Raw genomic sequence first — 22,445 nt, forward strand, 5'->3', positions numbered from 1 at the left:
GTCTTTTGAGACCAAAATACATTAATCTCGATAAAGTAAAAAATAGTTTAAAAAGAAAGAAAACCGTGCAAAAGCAATTTTATGATAGACATGCAAAAAAATGTAGCGAATTTAGGCCACATGAGGATATATTATTCTTAAAAGATAATGTGTGGGTCCTGGAAAAATTATTAAGAAAGCCAATGCACCTAGATCTTATTGGGTGAATGATATGTGTAAAAAAGAGTTTAGACGAACAAGTATACATTTGAGGAAAAGATACTTAGGACCAATTAGTATAAATGGTGAAAGTGATGAAAATGTACATCTTAAAGGAAAAATTGTTAAAAATGCAGTTACTAATGAGAGAGGTGAAGAAATAATTGTTAATAATTGTAAAAGGCAGCGTAAACCAAATATAAAGAAAGACTTCCTATATTATTGATTAATAAATTTTTGTAATACTATTATGTATAATTATTCTTATGTTGTATTTGTTATTTCAAAATAATTAATATTTAATTACTTAGCTTCAAATTTTTTGTATCAACTCTATATTTAGTATGTTGTTATAGTTAATATAATCTTTATTGTGAACACACTGATAATGTAAGTTTAGAATATTTATACAATTTGTTTGTGAACTAGAAACCTTAACTAATGATTATTCTCTGTTATTTTGTTAATTTGTATTTATTTAAATCTTAAGTGTAAGGGTGTTATGTATGGTCACACTTCTGTTCAGCAGTTAACCTATAAACACTTATTATTATTATTATTATTAATTGTCAGTAGTCACTTCTCAGTACACACTACACAGTTGTCTAGTTGTCACTATATTAGTATGTTGTCCATGTATTATAATTTATATTCTGTATTATATTATATTATAATTATTATAACAGTATTATATGTATATATATGTTATACTGTGTTTAATAAATATGAAACATAACACTATTGACGTATTTAGGATATTCCTTCGGAAATTAAAGGAACTTCCTAGACTGAGCCATTTAGAGTCATAGGCTTTAAATGGGACATCCGCAAGGCTATTGATTATAGTTATGAATGTCTGCTTCCTAAGGATTGCCTGAAACGACTTGATTAAGAACTACACCATTATTGGGCCAGTAGGCTTCCAGAATAGGTCCAAAAACTTCTATCGTAATAATTTAACTATATATAGTTATAAATATATTTAATTTAACTATGCATAATATAACTTTAGTTATATATATCTGTTCTAGCTATATAATATAATTGTAATTAGTACCTAAACAAAAAATTCAATTTTTTAACTAGGCACACAATATATTCCTGTCTGTATTCAAGTATAATTTATATGTTATATAGTCTATAGTCTATTATTTATAAATGATATAAATACGATAATAAAACACTCAAATATTTTATTATTCGCAGATGACTCTAAAATATTTAAAAAATTGATTCCATTCAAGATTGTATTAAATTAAGATGATTTAAATAATTTAAATGATTGGTGTTGTTTAAATGGTCTGAACCTTAATATCAATAAATGTAAAATACTATCATTTAATATTAAAAAATCTCATATTAATTTTGATTATAAATTTAGTAATGTTTCTATTGAACTAGTGAAATCTTATACCGACTTAGGGATAACCTTTGATTCTAAACTATGTTTTAATGAACACATTGATAAAATTACCAATAAAGCATTCCAAAATCTTGGTTTCATTGCACAAACTTGTACTAATTTTAATAATTTAAATGCCTTTAAAAGTATTTATTTTGCGTTTGTCATATCTAAATTAGAATATGCATCCCTTATTTGGTCTTCATATAATATAGGAGTTACCTATAATCTCGAAGCTGTTCAGAATCGTTTTCTTCGTTTCTTAGCATTTAAATTTAAAGTCGAACGTCCACGACATTCAGATTATAATGGAATATTATCATATTTTAATATACAATCGCTAAATTCAAGGAGAAATATCCTTCACTATTCATTTTTATTAAAACTACTAAATAACTCAATAGACTGCCCTTATTTACTGGAACGATTAAAATTTCGAATACATACTAAATTCACCAGAAATCAAGTAAGTTTTATAATTAATGATGTATATTATAGAATTTTATACCTCATATTTTGTTCTTTATTATATAATTGATTGTGAATTTTTATATTATTTGTACTTAATTTAATTGTATCTGTGTCACTACACGATTTTATTTATATATATTTGTATTGTAAATGGAATTTTTTCCCGTCAATGAAGATAATAATAATAATATATATAAGTTATGATACTTATAAGTATTAGAAGTATATAATATATAAGTAATATATTGTTATTAATAGGCAACTACCACTAAAATATTAATGAGCTGTGCAGTCTGAATAACCTGAATTATAATTTTATGAATGATTGATCAATTCAAATATTTTAATCACCCATAACAATTATATCGGTGCCATAATATAGTTTTTAAAATTCTCCGGGTTTAAAAATGATAACAATATTATATAATTAGGTTTAATATTATTTATTAAATAACCATTCATATACAATATTGTCAATTTAATTAGTAGGTACCTAATTGAACTCATAACAATTTTTTTTTATATAAAATCTTCAGTTTAATACACTTAATATAATAATACGTAAACATATAATATTTCATAATACACTTCAAATAAATCTAATTTTACAACAGTTTATTTCTCATAAGAATAAATAATATATATAAAAAAATTTAAATCAATGGCTGTTTGAAATACAATACATTTTTAGTATACCAGTTGAATTATGTATTTTGATCAATGTAGTTGGTAGATCCATTGTTTTTATGCTTTGAATAGCAAGTTTGACATGATTCTCAGTAGCTGATTCATAAAAGACTCGGGCAACTTCTGTAGGTAAAAAAAAAATAAAAAATGGATAAAATAATTCACACATAGATGTATATATGCAAATGTAATTTCTATTTCTTATAAGTACAATATTCTATAAAATTAGCATAAAGTTTAGCATAAAACATGGTTATAACGAGCAAAAGTAAAAAATGTAGGACTGGTTGACAGCAGGTACTACTTATGTCTATGGCAATGTAATAATACTCGAGTAATATTATGAGATTAAGGGAAATCTGAAAAATCAGTTTCAGTTGCTGCTATTTGATCGAACAGAGCGTATTTTTTTATTAATAAACACACCTAGTAATACTTTAAAATAGTTTGCACGGACAAAACATGTTTTTTTCCCTTTATGACCGTAAATGTAATAAGTCTTGATATTTCATTGCTTAAAAGTTTTATAAGAATGTGACGTGTAACACTATTAATGCTTGATCCACCATACATTGACAGTTTCTTTTTCTGAAATTTGATTTAATCTTAGCTAATTTTTTTATGAACATATGTTATATTATATTGTGCATGAACACCGTTTGCATACTAAATATTATTTACCATAAGACTATAGTATGCTTTATTGTTTAAAATGTCATTAATAATATGATTAAATTGTGTTAATTCTTTTAGTGGAAAATTGTCATTGAAGTGTATTTCAAATTCATCAATTTGTGTCGATGTAATATTTTGCAGGCAGTTATTATTTAAACAATAATTTCCTAGTAATTTGTCCAACTTGTTTAGAATTGTATTTTGATTCAACAACAGTTTTTGAACCTTTACCTTTACTTCAGCTAAATCTTCGAGAACAGATAAATCATCTGAAAACATGATTTAAAAAAAGTATATTCATAAAAATAATACGTTATAATAAAATAAATATTGGAAAATGAGCACCTTAGTAAAAATAGTCTACAAATGTCTCCCTTTGGAATAATATTTTTATTATAAATCTATAATTCACTCCAGGAAAAACAAACTGGAAAAAAATCATTTTCAACTTCTCCTTAAAAAAACCCATCTGACTTAGATACTATATTTTTACGTATATTTTTTCTCAAATATCATCCAAAACGCTGGACACACACAACCAATGTCTAACCCTCACACATAACACAATTCATCACAGAAAAGTGTCGAGCCGCCATACATGGCAAAGAACTGACTTGCCAAGTGATAGAAGACATTTCAACATTCTCACTAACTCCTTAAAAAATATTCACCAAAAGTTCAACTTAGACAACTTTCAAAACTACTTGGAATCTCTCTCTAATGCATACAACTCACTTTGAAAGCCACTAAAAATATCTTAAAGGAAAAAGGTAAAATACCTGCCGTACAATCCTCATATTTACTTATTATTATAATTTGTATATAGATTTTAAATTTCTTTAAAATAAAAAAAATCTATAATCAACTAAATTAAAAAAAAATATTAATTCAAACCTAAAAATCTACAATATAAAACTTGCAAACTTGTATTCTAGAGTTTAAAAAGAAAAACGGTCTATGTGGTTGAAGTTAATAAAAAAAAAATAAAAAATAAAATTATTTTATACATAGTTGGGCATATTATAAGGTGTTATTATAGTTATAATTTATATTAAACATACATTTTCATTGACTGCTAGTTTCAATCATTTTTTGACTTTTGTTTTTTGATGAAAATGGTTTATTATTCTTTATTACATCATCAAATTCAAGATTATCATTTCCTTCACTATTCATTATATCTGAACCTACAAAAAAATTGTCTATAAAATGCATAATAATAGCAGTATATTAAATAATTAAATACAGTTTCCCTATAAGAATTGACCCATTTACCCATCTATAAAATAATAGAGATATCATAATTCTGTTTTTTTAAATATAAATATAGGGATATAGATTCATCCGGACAAGAACTACTAAAACATTGTATGTCAATGCATACATTTACAAACCCTAATACTACATAGTAGGTATTATATAATGTTATATAGGTATATATCATATCAAAAACAATTAAGTCGCAATAGTTATAAATTTATAATAAATTACTTTTTATAGTGGTACGCTGATTAGAAATCTTCGGTATGGATTGTGTTGGAAATAGTGCATCAATTTTACTTAATTCCATGCTTAAATTGGAATGTAAGCTATTATCTAAATGCTTATTGGTTAAACCTGGAACTGATACATAATTTATCATTATATTATATAACTATTATACTACAAATAATTGCAATAAAAAAATTACTTGTATTGAATTCACTTGAATTAGAAATACTACTGAGGTTCAATAAATCTAGGTCACCATATTGTGCAATATTAACTATTTGATATATAGGATATTATTATAATTAATAAACATATTAAAGTTGCAATTATTTACATTTTGTCATCGTACGTTGAGTCGATGTAGCAGGATTGTCACATGTTGGTGTTATGTCATAGTTATTACATGGATTATATATTTTTGAACTATAAGATGTTGAACATACCACTATAATAGTAGAATGTATATTAACATTTTAGTGAAATAATAAAATAAAACAAGTAAACATCTTAGCATGTTAAGCAATGTTAGCATTCAAATCATTTAAGTTCAATATTAAAATTTAACACATAATTATTAATTATACACTTTCTATATTAAATTGAAAAAAAAGCTATTACATTTCATATTCTGGTTAAGAGTTTTCATTTTAATTGTACTTAATGATACTGAAATATAAGAATTTAAGAGGTTCATAGTTATACAATTTCAAATGTTTAACTAATGTAAATATAACAATATATTTTTGAGTAGGTGTTAGTAATATCATTACTAATTGATAAATACAATTTAAAATTATTCATACCAATAGGTTCAGAATGATCTGGATACTTCAATCGCTTTGAAGATGACCTAAGATGATTAAGTTGTGTCTGAGATTCAGTGCTTGAGACAGAATCATACTTTTTTTTTGTCCTTATGCGACGTTGACTTTTGGCATTAATTACATCAGTATCGGTATTTACATCACTGTAGTTTTCCGCAATTTGTAATTTTTGTACAGCCTTTTCAAATACGTCTGTAAAACCATTCATCACAATAATAGGCAAGTGTTTTATTAACAATTATTATATTATTATTTACAGTAAAAAAATGTACATATCTTTAAATTTGATAAATAATAAAACTTTGTAAATAAAAAAATTTTAGTTGAAGTGACCTAAAAGCAATTAATAAAATTTTCCTCATTTGGCAAAAACATAATAAGATCATTAATATTAATTAATATGCTTTATGGAAGGCCAAAAAAAGTAGCATGCTACATTCCTCACTTCATATTTTTCCTCTGCAAAAAAAAATTAAGAAATTATATAAATGATTTTGGTTAGGTTAGTCATCAAGTCATATATACAATTGGTGTCACAGATTGATAATAGAGCGCGCTGCTGTTGTTTTAAATATGTCCGCCCTTTTTGGGATAAAGTTTATACTAAAGACAGTTGACTGATGTATGATTAAAATAAAATATGGTATTTTGATTATTAATAATTATAATTATGCATACATTGATATTTATTTTGATAATACTAAAACAATGATAATACCTGATATTAATCAATGTTTAATGGAACATTATCATTATGAAAATCGTCTTTGATTATTTTTTTTTATATTATTATTTTATGAATAGGTAATTATTTTATAAAAATTACAAGCTATGAGTGCCTTGAGTCTATCTGATGTTTTTAAATATGCTCATTGCACTCCCGACACCACAAACTTTGTTGAAGGCGAACAAGTATTGCTTGCCAAACATGTTATTCTATGTGGAAAAATTGAAAAGGTAAAATATTTTGAAGTAAAATATACACAACAATAGGTCAAAATTATAAGACATTTTAAAGTTTCAATGTTTTAGTTAACTACGCTACAAAGCATTTTATTCTGAGTTGTGTTACCAGTTGAAATCCTTAGTTGTTATTTAATTTCTTAAAATTTAAATCACCAGGATGATGATATAATTGCAATTAAGAGTTTAGTAATACAATCTTTACGTATTCGAGACATGCCTCATGAAATAACAGGAGAATTACATTGTGAAAATAATAAGCTTCATATTATACAGTTTGTTTGTACTTGTAAAGCTGGAGCATCTGATAGTTGTAAACATATTGTTGCAGTATTACTACATTTGAATAGGTACCTATACCTACCAAAGTAATTCAAATTACCTATAGTTTTTTTTTTTATTAGACCATAACAAAAATTATAGTATTTATTATATTATTACTTGTTCCTTATTGAATAAAGCTTATTCAATAAACTTATAGACTATAGTTACATACTTACATACCTATATTAAATTGGTAATTTTGTATATTTTGAATATTACATACTTCTATTTGTTTTTAGTTTAACCTAACCCAGTGGCGCAACTAGAAAAAAATTTTGGGGGGGGTTACATTAGTACAATATAATATATATGTTAGCGGCAATGTGTATAATATTGGTATTTTATAAAATGTCTAGGAATTCTATATAACACCAACTACAGCTGGCAATCTATAAAATTGTGTAAATTACCTAAGCATTATATGAAATGCCAAACAATGTATAGGTAATATATTAAATCCATATTATCAGTACCTATTGATATTTGACAATGTACCTTCAACTAATGGCTAATATAAATCCATTAGTAATTTGTAATATCGATAAATTTAATGAAGTAGAATTCCGACTGTCGATAGATAACGCGATAATTTTGTCACCGTAGTCTTATACACTTATACTATTTTCACATTTCAGTCTTAGACAAAATGTCGACGTCGTGCGTGGAGAGTCGAGTGCGCGAAATGAAAGTTCGTTATAACGCCGAGTTATTGAAGCGTCATTGTGACTTGAAAAATAGTGTATTTTTAACCGATGAACAATATTATAAATTAATTAAAGATGTAAATAGTGCTGAATCGAAAACAACAAAAAAAGAGCCACGTGACTATTGGTAACTTAAAAAATATGATGTTTTGGTCGTCAATAATATTAGTAAACTAATTTATCCTGTTAAAAATAATGATAGCAATATTTTATATTATACAAAAGAAAGTGACGTTTTTGATGTGTTACATGATGCTCACCAATCGTTAGGACATGGAGGACGAGACAGAATGTTGTATGAGCTTAATAGTAAGTTTAAAAATATTACGCGCTTCGAAGTAGATCTTTATTTGTCATTATGTGAACTGTGTCAATTAAAACACAAAAAAATTAGAAAAGGATTAGTAGTGAAACCCATTATTTCTAGTGAATTTAATAGCCGCTGTCAAGTTGATTTGATCGATTTTCAATCAAATGCTGATAAACTTTTTAAATTTATAATGGTTTATCAGGACCATTTAACTAAATTTGTCGTCATAAAACCATTAAAGACAAAAACTGCCGAAGAAGTGGCTTATAATTTAATTGATATTTTCACTTTACTTGGAGCACCTTCTATATTACAATCCGACAACGGTCGTGAATTTTCCAATCAAATTGTTTCTAACTTAAAAAAATATTGGCCCAATTTAAAAATCGTTCATGGAAAACCTCGACATTCCCAAAGTCAGGGAAGTGTGGAACGGGCAAACCAAGACATTCAAAATATGTTGATGACATGGATGAGGGACAATAACACTACAAAGTGGAGTGAAGGTCTAAGATTTATTCAACTGATGAAAAATCGTGCTTATCATAAAGGTATAAATAGGTCACCTTACGAAGCACTTTTTGGTTGTAAAATGAAAGTTGGTTTAGATACATCATTTCTACCACCATATATTTTAAAAGATTTAGATGATGAAGAGAGCCTTCTTAAGTTGGTAGATCACAATTCCATTATCCCAACTAATCAAGATGACGAAAATATTATTACCAATGACGAAGATATTATCACTACGATCAACGAAGATATTTGTATAGTTGATAATAATATAAATACGGGAAATTCTATGGACGACGAAAATATTACTACCAATGACGAAGATATTATCACTACGATCAACGAAGATATTTGTACCAGAACTAAAAAAATCGAAAACCAGCGAAAAGAAGCACATTGTAATTTGGAATTACAGGCTATAAAAATGAAAACTAGGTCAAATAAAAAATTCCCTCCGGCACTTGTGGGAAACACAGTAAGAGTACCAATTTCAGATGTTGATCGAGGACGAGGAGAAGCTCATAATATTTTGGCATGTGTTTTGGAAGTTACAGAAGATGGATTTTATCGTTTAGGAAATAAAACAGGTACCTACCTATTGTTTGATTGATAATTTCGTAAATTTTTAATTATTAATTTGTATTTTTTGTATTTGTTTTCATTAGGTGTCCTGAAACAACTTTATGCTAGATCCCAATTTACAGTCTGTCAACAAAATTTTGTTGCTTTAGAGGAAGTAAACCACGAAAAAGAATTGGGTTTACGATCTATTGCAACTCAAGAAGCAACTGGATCTGGACAAGGCTTTATTAAATGTTCATGTTCAACAAGATGTCAAAATAACAGATGTAAGTGTTTAAAAAATAAAATTCATTGCAATTCTAAATGTCACCCTAATTTACAGTGTTGTAATAAATAAAGTGTTTTGTCTTAATGAAGTTTAAAATAAATTTAAAAAAGTATATTGTATTTATTCCTAATAAGTACCTACGTTCTACATATAGATTTTTGTATTTTATAGAGTAATATAATAGTAATAATAATTAATAACTGCATGTTAGTACACTACCCATACAATTTACAAATTATGGTATTCGTTTAGTATGTGACCTACCGATCGAAAATCGAATTTAGTATGTGATCTATCTAGATTACCGGGCTTAGTGTGTGGACCTATACCAAGACGATTATCTATATTATGGGTATGGTCGTATGGACAACCTATATTTGCTTATCTTTATAATTATAATATTATATTATATACTTACTGGTTTTTACCAATAGATATTTTGTAATTCTAACATTATCGACAATATTGTCAGTACGATCAGTACGTGTTCTGTGGTTAATCCGATATCGCATGTTTAAAACTTTAAAACGTTGGCTGTCGAATTGTATACGATTATATTTCCTGAAATTTATTTTTTTGGATTATTTCACTATTTTACAGATTACCAATTTGTTGTTTGTCATTTTATGAAATGCCTAGTTATTATACAAAATATTTAGGAAATGTGTGCAAAAAAAATTTTATTATACACTTTTTTAAAAACCACCAGGTATTATATAAAATTCCTAGGCATTTTATATATTAAATATATTATACACATTGCCGCTAACATATACATAAGATAAAATCCTGTATGGTTAATTATATAATTTATTACATAAATAATGTTAATATATTATTTATAAATCATCATACATAACAAGAAATAAAATAATAAAGTCATAATTATAGAAATAGTCATACTATGAATAAAAAACACTTATAAATTAAGATTGAGTCTCCGTTTTGAAGTTTTAGCCATTTCATCAATAATCATTGATGGATCAACATTAATATCTTGGTGTATATTGAGGACTGCCAATCCATTTAGTCTCATTTGACCAGTAGTGTTTCTGAGATAATTTTTAAGTCGACGCAAGGATGAAAAAGACCTCTCTCCAGTAGCTGTTGTGACTGGCAGTGTAATTAATATTTGTAATAACTTTGAGATTAAAGGAAAAAAATCAGGATTACAATTGAAAAATAGTTCTGTTATTGTTGACGACAAATTTTGCGATTTGAATGCACAACTGTTATACCACAGTTTAAGTTCACCATAACCCATTTCTAAGCTAGTCAAATTGATACTGTCACTTAATATATCATTATAAAAATTGAACAGAATTTTGAAGTCCTCAAATGTTTCTTCAGATATTTGTTTGCTGGTCTTAGGTAATAAGCAGTTGAAACTTTTTAGTTTGGCCCTATGTTCAAGAAATCGTCCGTGTAGTTGTTCAAGAAAATTATCAAGAAATGGGATGAATGTTGAGATTCTATAATATTCTATTGGATTATTATTCATAACATTACTCCTATTTTTTTGTCGACTTGTTGTTCTTGGAACACTAACAGTTATATCAAAACTACTACAGACATCCTCTACTTCTTTAAATATTTAAACTCAGCATTAGCGTTATCACGGATTTGTTTTATAGTTGATTGAGTCATATCAGCAAATTCTAGAGCAGATTCTAAATCTAAGTTTTCAGTTTGAAGAAATTTGCTCAAAGGAGCACTTATTGAAAATACTTTTACTAATATCAATAAGGCTACTTGAAACCTTAATTGATGGATGGAGGAACTAAGTTGGTTAGCTAAAGCAGAAGTCTCATTATCTTTCCAAGTAGATATTTCATTAAGTGCATCCACAACTGCTGGTTGAAGTTCATGAAACACAAGTACAGCGTCATGTCGCTCAACCCACCTTGAAGGGCAAAACTTTTTTAGTTTTTTCAATTTTGATTCATGTAGTTCATTCTGAATTGATATTTTGAGTGCATTTTGTCTTTTAGGATAGCCAAAAAAGTTACATATAGCTTGCATTGTGCCCATACAGTTTCGAATATCAGTTACATTACAACTAAATGAAATAGCCAAGTTTAAACAATGTGCTCCACAGTGGATATATAAAGCCATTGGATATTTATCATTGATATGTTTTTGTGTTCCATTAAATTTCCCGGACATAGCCGCCGCTCCATCGTACCCTTGTCCAATTAAGTAATTCAGTTCGAGTCCCATGATCTCAAGATTTTGAAGTATAGTTTGTGCTAATGCTTTGCCACTTACATCAGTAACTTCCACAAATTGTAAAAAATCTTCTCTAATTTTTTTTTGTTCTAAATTAACATAACGCACACAAATGGTGAGCTGTTCTTTATTGGAGATGTCACTGGTCTCATCGGCCAATACAGAAAACCCTTTGGCTTTGTTTACAGCACATACAAGATTTTGTAAAATAAGATTATTACAAGCAGAAAGTATCTCATTTTGTATTTTCCAGCTCAGATATGTTGCATTTTTTGCGCAAGAAGTTAAATGACTCTTTAAATATTCATCTCCAGCATCTATTCGAAACCGAAGTAACTGTCTAAAATTTCCATCGTTACATTCAGGCTCATTAATATTCTCATTAGCATTTAATAACATTTCACTGTCCCTATGGCCTCTTAAGGCTATACCTTGCCTTCCACAAAATATAACTGTTTTTACTATTGGAATAACCTTTAACCGGTTTGCTTCAATTTCTTTTTTAAGCATAGTGTTAATTTGAATATTTATTGAATCAACATTTTTCGATTTGACTGCCAAAAAATGGTCACAACCCCTTAACCCCCCCCCCCTAGTTGCGCCACTGACCTAACCTATACTAGCCTAATCTATACTAACATAGCCTTGATAATAATATAGATTATTAATTCAATATTCAATAATTCTCACATTTGTAAAAAAAAAAAGAAGATCAATAAATAAAATTTCATTGTTGTTTTATTTAATATGAATATTGAAGAACTACTATAAATGAAATTGAAAGTTTATCTAAAACAGACATTGCACGTGAATGGACTAAACTTAAAGAACCATCTCTTGCCAGTTATAAGCCAATTCCAATACAAGAGTTTTGTTACATATGCTATCTATTAAAAACCCCTTATCGACCATTATGGCGTCAGGATATGACATTTTGTTAATTAAACCACTCTACTCAAATATAGCGTTATCTGAACTCCTGCCACCATATGGTTCACTAACAAAAGATATTAACCCTCCAGGTGTTATACCAATCATAAATTTCAATGTAAATGTAGATTTATAATTACTATACAATCGTATACGACAAGCAAGACATTTTGGAACTTGCACAGAAATCTCTGTACAGTCTAAAACAACTGTTGTATCTAAAAAGTTGTTGAAACACAAAGGCATATTAGCCAATATTTCTTGTTTAGAAGGCCAATAAATTAGAGCTTTGAAAATATGTGCTAACAAAGGAATAGTAGAATTATATAATGCTCTACAAGTTTCTGCTGTTACAGATTTAAAAAGTATGCTTAGAACAATTAATGATAAGTCTTGTTTAAATTTGATAAAAACTAATAAGATTTGTTCTTTTACACTCAAACGATAACATTTAGTATTTGGATAATATTTTATAAACAACTCTACTATTTTATCTAGTATCTCAAAAAAGGGGATTCCAGTCATTGTATTTAACTTTTGAGGTGTGGTCACCAATGAAATAAAAGGAATAAAAATATCTCCAGTTGTGACTTGAACGCCAGCATCAACCATTGGTATTGTCATGGTTAGAACACCACTATCTGAACTGGTATGTCTTGTTTCCTCAGTTTGCATTGTATTATTATCAGTATCTAAATTATCAATGTCCAGCATTTCATTGGACCAATGTTCACATGAATGAGAGATTGTTGAGTCTGTTTTCTGGGTAACCTTTATAAAAAAAAAAAACTAAAAAAAATATTACATCTTACACTGGCGTAGTAGAACTTTAAATTTTAATTTTACATGCTTATGAATAATTGTTTTTAGAGCTTAAATATATTGACTTAAAATCAATGGTGTGTTATTAATAGTTTTATGAAGTGCACAGTTTAATGTAAGTAGTGAAGACCTGCACAAGGGCCCAAAATTAAAATCCTGGCTTCTTTAATAATATCATGTTAAAATTGTATATTACTAACAAATGATAACTAAGGTTTAGGTTTATATTATTGTATTAAAATAATGAAATATAAAGATCAAAAAGAAAATACCATATTTTTTAAATAAATAACTTATTACACAGATAAGTGGGTACCTAAAAACATACAAGCTTCTTATTACTTACTATGTTATCAGATATATTATTACTAGTCAATACCAATGGACGTTCTCTTTTTTTTGGAGATTTTCTTTTTTTGGGGGACTGAAGTTTAATTGATGTTGTTGGTAAATTTTGTGATGGAACTGCTGTTTTCTTTAATGAGGCATTTTTTAATTTATAGTCTGAAATACAGATAAATGTTATAATATGCAGACATTTTATAATTAAAATAGATTTTAATTCTTTTTTACCTGGTAATATGAAATTATCTTTGCTAAAAAGTTTAGAACAGACTTTTAACTGTGTTTTTGCCATATTTGTTGTATCCATTCGCAGTCTCATAACCCAGGCCTTACGTCGATCAATCATTTCTTCGATTCCACTTTTATTTAGCCATTTAACTTTGGATTGATTTTCCTTAGGAAATGTATGAAAACTGACGTTACCTTCGTTTGAATAAAATGTTTTACAACCATACACTGAACAGTAAGTGTTACTCTTTCGTTTAGACATTTTAAAACGACGTAATATAAATAATAACCGATCAAATCATCAACTAATAATAATAATAATACGAGTATATAATAGTATAATAATATAATCCAATGTACAATTTTCCGCTTTTCGATTGCGCACATATATTTTGGCTACCTGTGACAAAAATCCCTATTATCAGAACTCGTTTGCGCACACATTTTCCTTCTCACTTTAACAGGCTTAGGACTGTCCGTTTCAAACTTTTAAACAGGCGTGATTAAAAATGTATGTGTGTGTGTGTGTGTGTATGATGTATGTTATATAAATTGTTATAACATCATTAGTCAATATAAAAATATAAATAAATAATAATAAATAATATAAAATATAAATACAAAAATATACTTTTTTTTTTTTTTCCTGTTTGAACCGACGACGCCGCGGGAACTGCTTTCGCAATACTTCCGCGACGCCGCCATCGTTTATTTGAAAAAACAAATAATTATACATACGTGGGGGTAATCCAAATACAAAAATATACTACAATTAATATGAATAACCCGAGTAGCATTTTCGACATTCAGTGTCGGTTTTTCATTGCCGTTAGTTTTTTACTACTAGTTTTTTACCTACAGGTATAGGTATATTTTATTGTATTATATGTAACCGAAATTGCATGCTGCATCTCTAGACTAAGTTATATAATAGTTAAGGTCGGTGTCATTAATGTTCAAACACTCCGAACAGTGTTAACAATATTTAAAGGTATATATAATATAATATATATATATATATATATACTTACCGAATAAACAATTAAAAGAATATCGTCTGTGGTGTATCAGATAATCGGTATACGGTTCAGAGAAAGTTCTATATCACCGTGTTTGATTAACCATGCATGCACCGAAAGCTAACACCGCGATATAAAACTTCGTGTATTATTGTTATTTATTTATATACCAAATCGTTAATAGTTATTGTTATTAATCATCTATTCTATTTATATTGATAAATTTTACTGATAAAAATATTGTCGCCAAATAATGTCAATTCATTGTTCTTGATTGATCGGTCGTCTCTTGTGGTTAAAAGAATGGCTAACGATTATGGTATACGTACTACTTAATAACTCTAGTCTCTAATTATATTTTACATTCGACTCATTCGACCATCCGACTTCATCCGAGTGATCCGACTATTTCACAACCTCTCAAAGGTCTAAAAACATACGACTTTTTCATTATGTAAGTATATACATATTAATATTCATTATTAGTTTATATAGCCTTATATGCATAACACTCACCCTCTATTTTAATTTTCTTATATTCTATACACAGTAACTATATTATTATGAATATAATATATAGTGACACATAAATTTATATTGAGCTTTCTATTTGTTTCTATTTTACTTAAAATATAACTTTAATTTATTAAAATTACAATTACATTGATATTTAATTTTTATAGTAAACCATATTAAACCACTTAGAAAGATGGCTTATTATACAAGTATTACTAAAGTCTAAAAGTCTGTACTATTATCTATTATTTTGGCTACCTATAGTTTATATTGTGTTGAAAATATTTTAATGTAAAATTAAATTTTTAAATAGGCATAAAGGTATGTAATGTAATATTTTTTATTCAGGTAAACTTTTATGTTTACTTATGTCCAATGATATACATGTATAGGTTACATTGTGCAGTATACATATGACTTAATATTTTCTATGAAAAAAATTATCACATAATGGCTAGGTAATATAAAATATAAGAGTATGGTTGTATGCACACCATACATTATCAGAATTATCTGCATAATCCTCTACCTATTACCTATTATAAGTATTCCTACTTATAACAGTTATAACTCCTAAAAAATAATGCACAGAATAACATTATTGCTACGCCGCGCGCCGTGTGTATCTATAGGCCATGATATAATAATATTATTGTTTTTGATATAATATTTGTTATATTATATATTATAAAATTAAATTAGTATTTTTCTGTAGATTTACATATAGCTTATTTTAGGTACGTTGGTATACTTTTATAATATTATGATTATACAAATACAAAATTGAATATACATATTATATTATACACTATATATAGTAGATTATATGTATAGGTAGTTTAAATTATTATTTATACAGTTCTTTCTCAAGTAACTACTTAGCAAAAGTAAATAATTTAGTAATTTATCATTTAAACAATAATAATTAATAATTAAATTAATTGTTTACATTCATTAAACTATTATACCTACCTATATTGAAAATTGTATTTGTTTAACTATACTATTATATAGTTAGATAGGAATAGTATAATTAAGTATGCAAAAAATATTACTATATTATAGGTATAGAATAAAATAAAGTTGAATTGGTTATAATAAGTGATATGATTATTTTAAATGTTAACTGTTTAATTATAATAGGTAGATCTAGGCAGTAAATTTAACTAATATTGGGGTAATAATAATCTACATAATATTATTAAAATATACAATATATTGGATCTATAGTAAAAATGTATAAAATATATAACTGGTTGATACCTATATATTAAATATATTGAACAGTTGAATTTTTTTTATTGGTACTTACAATATTTCAATATAATTAAGCATAATGTTAACATTATCTATGTTATATTGTTTAGGTGGTCAACTAAAATTTAGTTAATTACATTTAAAGTAGGTATAACTTATTTATGTATAGAAATATAAGTTTTATTATTTTGGTAGAAATTAAAATATTAATAAAAATGCCATTGTTGCCTAATTTCACTAAAACTTATATTTTAACTTGAACATAATCACTGACATGTTATTAATCAATTCTTCAGCATTTATATTAAAGTTGCATAGCTTAAACTCATAGCATCAAATAGGTCAAAAAGTACTCGATAACGTCGCAGAAAACAAGCAGCTCGTTCCATTGCTACATTATTTTCATCAAGCAGTGAAAATGACGAAGAATATTCATTATTGGGTACAAATTCAACAATTCCCCTAGTTACTGAAGAAAGTGTCTCCAAAAATTTAGAAGAAAATGGTAGTAATACATTTGACAGTATCAATTCACATTTTTACTGTGATTCTTCTGATAAATATTTTGTAGTTCTAGTATAACAGAAGATGATATCATACCACTTGAATCAGATGAAGGACTTGATACCATAATTGCAAGATGGGCTATCCATCATGGTATTACTCACTCTGCCTTAGATGATCTGCTATTAAGTTTATCTAAATATTCTCCATTCAAAAATTTACCAAAGGACTCAAGAACTTTATTAAAAACCCCAACCACAACCTTAATAAAACATATCAAGGGTGGTATTTATTACCACTTTGGTATTCAACAAGAAATTGAACACATGATTGAACTTAATTATAATCTGCCTTGTATATTAGAACTGACAGTTGGAATAGATGGTCTACCTATTTCTAAAAATCCACCAAGTCAACTGTGGCTAATACTTGGATGTTTTTCAAATTTAGAATTAAACAAATTTAAAGTTTTTATAATTGGCACTTATTATGGTAAACCTAAACCTGAAGATTCCAATGAGTTTTTGCAAGATTTTGTGAATGAGTTGAATAGTCTTATAAATATTGGTGTTTCTTTTAATAATACCAACTTCAAAGTAATATTAAAGGCTTTGATATGTGATACTCCGGCAAAATCATATATTTTGAGTGTAAAAGGGCATACTGGCAAAAAATCTTGTGTAAGATGTATTTTTTCAGGTGAATATGAAAATAACAGAGTATTTTTTCCACGCTTAAATTTGCCTCTAAGAACTCATGATGATTTTATTGCTCACTCTGATGCTGAATTTCATTCTGGTCATACTATATTAGTAAATATACCCAAGTTTGATCTAGTAAATGATATACCGTTCGACTATATGCATTGTGTGTATATTTGGGTCATGAAAAAATTATTAGTTTTTTGGAATGGTGGAATTAAACGGCACAACTTGACTCTTCCTCACACTTGATTTCATTATTGGATGATAAATTTAATGATTTAGGTCATTATGTACCAGAAGAGTTTCAAAGAGTACCGAATGTCAATAGTCGAAAACATCCTTTTCGAGATGCCAGCCGATGGAAAGCGACAGAGTTGCGTCAACTCCTCTTGTATACTGGTATGGTTGTTCTACATGGAATTGTTAACAAGGAAGTATATGATCACTTTATGCAGTTGTGTGTTGTTATACGAATCCTATCAACTAGTGACATTTCAGAGGAATATATTGACTATGCAAAATCTTTAATACATAGTTTTGTTTCATTGTTTGCTCATATTTATGGGAGGTCTTATATGTCACACAATGTGCATATTATTTCACATTTAGCAGATGATGTTAAGAAGTTTACGCCACTTGATAACTTTTCAGCTTTCCCATTTGAAAGCTATATGCAACCATTAAAAGAAAAATCAAGAGTGGTATGAAACCGTTGCAACAATTAGTACGTCGCTATGCTGAAGAGAAGAAAATATGTCAATTAAATAAAAATGAAAATAAAGTTTGTCTTGGACCTGTAAAAATGCAGCATAAACAAAATAATCGACCAATGACTCAAGATGTATGTGGACCTCAATTTACAGGATGGAAGACAGAAAAATTTGTAATAAAATTAAATAAGGCAAATAATTGTGTGAAAATGAAAAGTGGTGATTTAGTACTAATAGACAATATTGCAACTTCGCAATTAGATCAAAGCATATTGATAATTGGACGAAAGTTTGAGAAAGTTGTAGAATATTTTAATGTACCCTGTTCTTCAGAATTATTGAATATACATTTAGTTTCGCAACTTAGTTATCTTCAGTCATGGAAATTAACTAACATTACATTAGAGAAAAAATGATGCGTTTCCCTGTGCTAGATGATGAAACGAGATCTGTCATTATGCCTTTAATACATTTACAATAGTGTATTAATTTAGTTTTTTTTTTTTTTTGTATATGTAACATAATATAATAGTCATCTAAAATAGTAATAATTATTAAAAATTTTAATTAAATATAATTTATTATTACAATGTAAATAATATTTGATTTCTAATCAGCAAAAATAAATAATCTAGTACAAATATGGTAGATAATTATATAATGAATTATGAATGTATATAGTTTCTAAAGATGAATTTGATTTTTTTTTTTATGATTGATTGTAATATTTATATTTAAGGCCATGGTATGTTGTTATTTTCAACTCTACTAATGAGGTTCAACATGTGCCAGAAACTTGGATTAAAAAGAAAAATATGTGCTGGTTTCCATATTGTCAAACAGATAAAAAAAATATATTTTTTACTGCATCACAAATAGAAAGTATGATTAACTAAAGTATAATACCTAACGAGGAGGATGGTACAAACTATGCAGTATCAATTGTAGCAGGGCCTTTTAGTAAATATATTATTATGAATAAAACAAGTATATGTTTGATTATGATTTGTCTTCTTGATGTTTAATTAGAAAAGGCATTACAATCAAAAGTGGTGTCTAAGGCTTGGTCTGAAAGAGAATCATCTGATGAAAATGACAACGTTAAGAGTTATTTATCTCCGAAGTATCCATCGCCTAAAAAAAGAAGAATGATGCCAAAATGTGCATGTGTGATAGAGAAAGAGTTTAGTCCTAGTCTCCCTAAACCATCAACAACTCTGATCAATTCAATTAGTAATTTATTACTTATTTCTATTTGTTTTCAATATAATATTTTTTTAAATTTTATATTAATGAATGTATTAATAATTGTTTACATGTACCTATAGCAAGTAGTAAAAATGAAGAGACAAAAATATATTATACAAAAGCTGATGACATATTATGTAAGTTTATAAATTAATTTTAAGAACTATATATGTTGTAACTAAACAAAGTAGTTATATAATATTATATAGATATTTTATAATGTGTTAATGATGATGAAATTACAAATTATTTATCATTATGGTATATATGTTATTAAAGTACCAGATTCAGATGATGGTTCCAATACAGGAGAACTTGAACACTATTAAAATTATAAAGAGGATGAAATAAAGGGTATATTTATGTCACTAATGCATTTTTTTATTTTATCTTAATTTCAAAAAAAATCATTGGTATAATTTATTCATTTTTAATATAGAAAGTTCTAAGAGTGAAAGTATTCCTTCTACTTCTGAAATAAAGGATACTCATGATGATGGAAAATACATGCAAGAAACTTTTTTAGACACATCTAAAGAATGTCCTCATAAAACTAAAGGTATATTTATACTTAGCTAAATACTTAATTATTATATTTTAACTGGTATTATAAATGTATAGATATTTAAAAGCTGTTATATTTGTTTATTCAGTTTCTGATTCAAATGTTAATGTTCTTAATCTTGATACTTCAATAACAAACAATATTTGTGACAATGTTGTGGTAAATTAAGGTAAGATACATATCACTGATTTATTCTTTATTTTTAACTATTGCTATTTTTTTTTTTTACTTCCTAGTACTATAAAAACACCCAATAACAATCAATTACATACTATTCAAGATATTGATCGACTAACTACTTTCATTAGTGATGCAAGTAATGAAGATTTTTTGACTGGCCATAATTCTCTTACAAATAATATTGATAACTGTTCCAATGCTGATATTTTGAATAGTTCCAAAATTCAGGATTCAAAAGGTACCTACCTAGATATTTAAAATTATTATTTAATCTTTAATCAGTCAATAATAATTAATTCATTTTTTTTTTTAGAAAGCTGCTGTTGTCAAAGTATTGCTGATTTATAGGCATTGATTAATCAAAAAAATGAATCACAGAAGTCCATTCAACAGCAAATGATGATACAGCTTTCAATGTTGAATAAATCAAATAGTCAATTATGTAAGTCCATTGAAAACTTAGACTACAAGGTGCAAGTAATAATGAAAGCCGACTCTAGAGTTAGAGCTTTGGCAATGCCAATTCATAAGTTGCCATTAGCATTTATAAATATTATTCCTGTGCAAAATAATGATGAATTAGAAATTGTTGAAAAATATCTATCTGAACCGAATGAAGATAACATAGATTATAAAGAGGAGTTGGTAAATTTATATTTTATTTTTTCAGAAACATAATTTGTTTAAAATTGTATAAATTGTATATATAAAAATGTATTTAATAAAATGAAACATTTCAGAAATCTTTTCTTTTTGTGAAAATTGGTTGCAACTCATCATTCAGTGAGTCAATAAGAGAGGCTATAAATTCCTGTTTCAATTATGAACTTTTAAGTGAATTTAGTTATAAAGCTAAAACTAAAAGGAAATTCACAGATCTAAAGCTTTTTGAAGTAATTTATGGTAAGTTAAAACATAAAATATATGACAGATAATATTTTAATAGTTAAATAAATTATTGTTACAGAAACATTATCTGGATTTAGAAAAACTCCTGTTGATGAACAAAAATTTCACAACGTAACTGACAATTACTTGAGACATGCTCCAAAAAAAAAACTGCTAAACAAACAAGTTCAAATATATAGCTTTAAGTATTATAATGTGTAATAGTAACACAGTAACCATGTATAATAATAGTTTGTATGTATACAATTACATTTTTACTAAAAATAAAAAAAAAATTACTGTTTAAAAGTCTTTAATATAATAAACATACATTAAATTCTTCCTAATATTCAAATTTTAAAAATTTAAACTATATATTTATAATATGCATGACTACGTGAAGAAAAAATGTATTTCGGTAAAAAATGTATGATTATTAACTTTAATGATAATAACCGAAATTAAAGAATTGCGGGGAGTGAGCGGTTGAAGACCTGTTCAATATTGGGTGTATGGACGGTTATAAAACAATAATTTTCAGTGCATACACTGTTATCACTGAAGAATATTCAGTTTGTGCACGGTGTTATACAACGGTAATAACACGGTACGTTACATATACTAGGCACAGTGTGTTAACTGTAACTAGTACGCCAAGTGCACGGTGTAACCCATATAAATAATCGGTATTCATTTTGACCAAAAACACAGTGCACTGAACCGAAATACCACTGTACATTGCACCATCGTTTACATTATATTAACACATTGAGTGCACCAAGATTGCTACTCGGGAAGTATCGTCGTAATTATTATTATTTCAAATTAAATTTGTATGATGGAATTTATTTCCAATATTTTTGATATAAGTTAAGCGGTTGATAGTTT

At 27.0% G+C, this 22,445-nt stretch overlaps 2 protein-coding genes and 1 pseudogene across 3 annotated transcripts; 1 reads left to right on the forward strand and 2 right to left on the reverse strand.

The window, feature by feature from the left end:
• Window positions 1-2,729: 2,729 nt before the first annotated feature.
• Window positions 2,730-6,199, reverse strand: LOC149061734 (uncharacterized; annotated as a pseudogene). The gene is made up of 9 exons (XR_016189309.1): window positions 5,728-6,199; window positions 5,563-5,590; window positions 5,259-5,317; window positions 5,124-5,198; window positions 4,925-5,056; window positions 4,495-4,620; window positions 3,440-3,702; window positions 3,185-3,346; window positions 2,730-2,881 (listed from the first exon to the last, which is right to left on the reverse strand). The product of XR_016189309.1 is annotated as an uncharacterized LOC149061734 (transcript).
• Window positions 6,200-10,990: 4,791 nt separating this feature from the next.
• LOC149061735 (52 kDa repressor of the inhibitor of the protein kinase-like) lies at window positions 10,991-12,151 on the reverse strand. Its single transcript, XM_089215093.1, has one exon. The coding sequence runs from the start codon at window positions 12,149-12,151 to the stop codon at window positions 10,991-10,993; it is 1,161 nt and encodes a 386-aa protein (XP_089071219.1).
• A 6,518-nt stretch (window positions 12,152-18,669) lies between these two features.
• Window positions 18,670-21,779, forward strand: LOC149061736 (uncharacterized). Its single transcript, XM_089215095.1, has 10 exons — window positions 18,670-18,965; window positions 19,575-19,636; window positions 19,706-19,909; window positions 20,005-20,045; window positions 20,375-20,483; window positions 20,578-20,648; window positions 20,983-21,000; window positions 21,048-21,314; window positions 21,410-21,572; window positions 21,637-21,779. The coding sequence occupies exons 1-10, from the start codon at window positions 18,670-18,672 to the stop codon at window positions 21,777-21,779; spliced, it is 1,374 nt and encodes a 457-aa protein (XP_089071221.1).
• The last annotated feature ends 666 nt before the right edge of the window (window positions 21,780-22,445 follow it).

Source organism: Diuraphis noxia, unplaced genomic scaffold (genome assembly GCF_037042655.1).
Source record: "Diuraphis noxia isolate RWA-SAM2 unplaced genomic scaffold, SU_Dnox_SAM2 contig0001, whole genome shotgun sequence".
Lineage (NCBI taxonomy): Eukaryota > Metazoa > Arthropoda > Insecta > Hemiptera > Aphididae > Diuraphis > Diuraphis noxia.

Excerpts from the sequence above, each read along its gene's own strand:
- LOC149061735 (XM_089215093.1), bottom strand. The coding sequence starts at position 12,151 with ATGCTTAAAAAAGAAATTGAAGCAAACCGGTTAAAGGTTATTCCAATA.
- LOC149061736 (XM_089215095.1), top strand. The coding sequence starts at position 18,670 with ATGAAACCGTTGCAACAATTAGTACGTCGCTATGCTGAAGAGAAGAAA. Across the intron at positions 19,910-20,004 it reads AACTCTGATCAATTCAATTA|CAAGTAGTAAAAATGAAGAG; the intron begins GTAATTTATTAC and ends ATGTACCTATAG. Across the intron at positions 21,315-21,409 it reads TAGATTATAAAGAGGAGTTG|AAATCTTTTCTTTTTGTGAA; the intron begins GTAAATTTATAT and ends GAAACATTTCAG.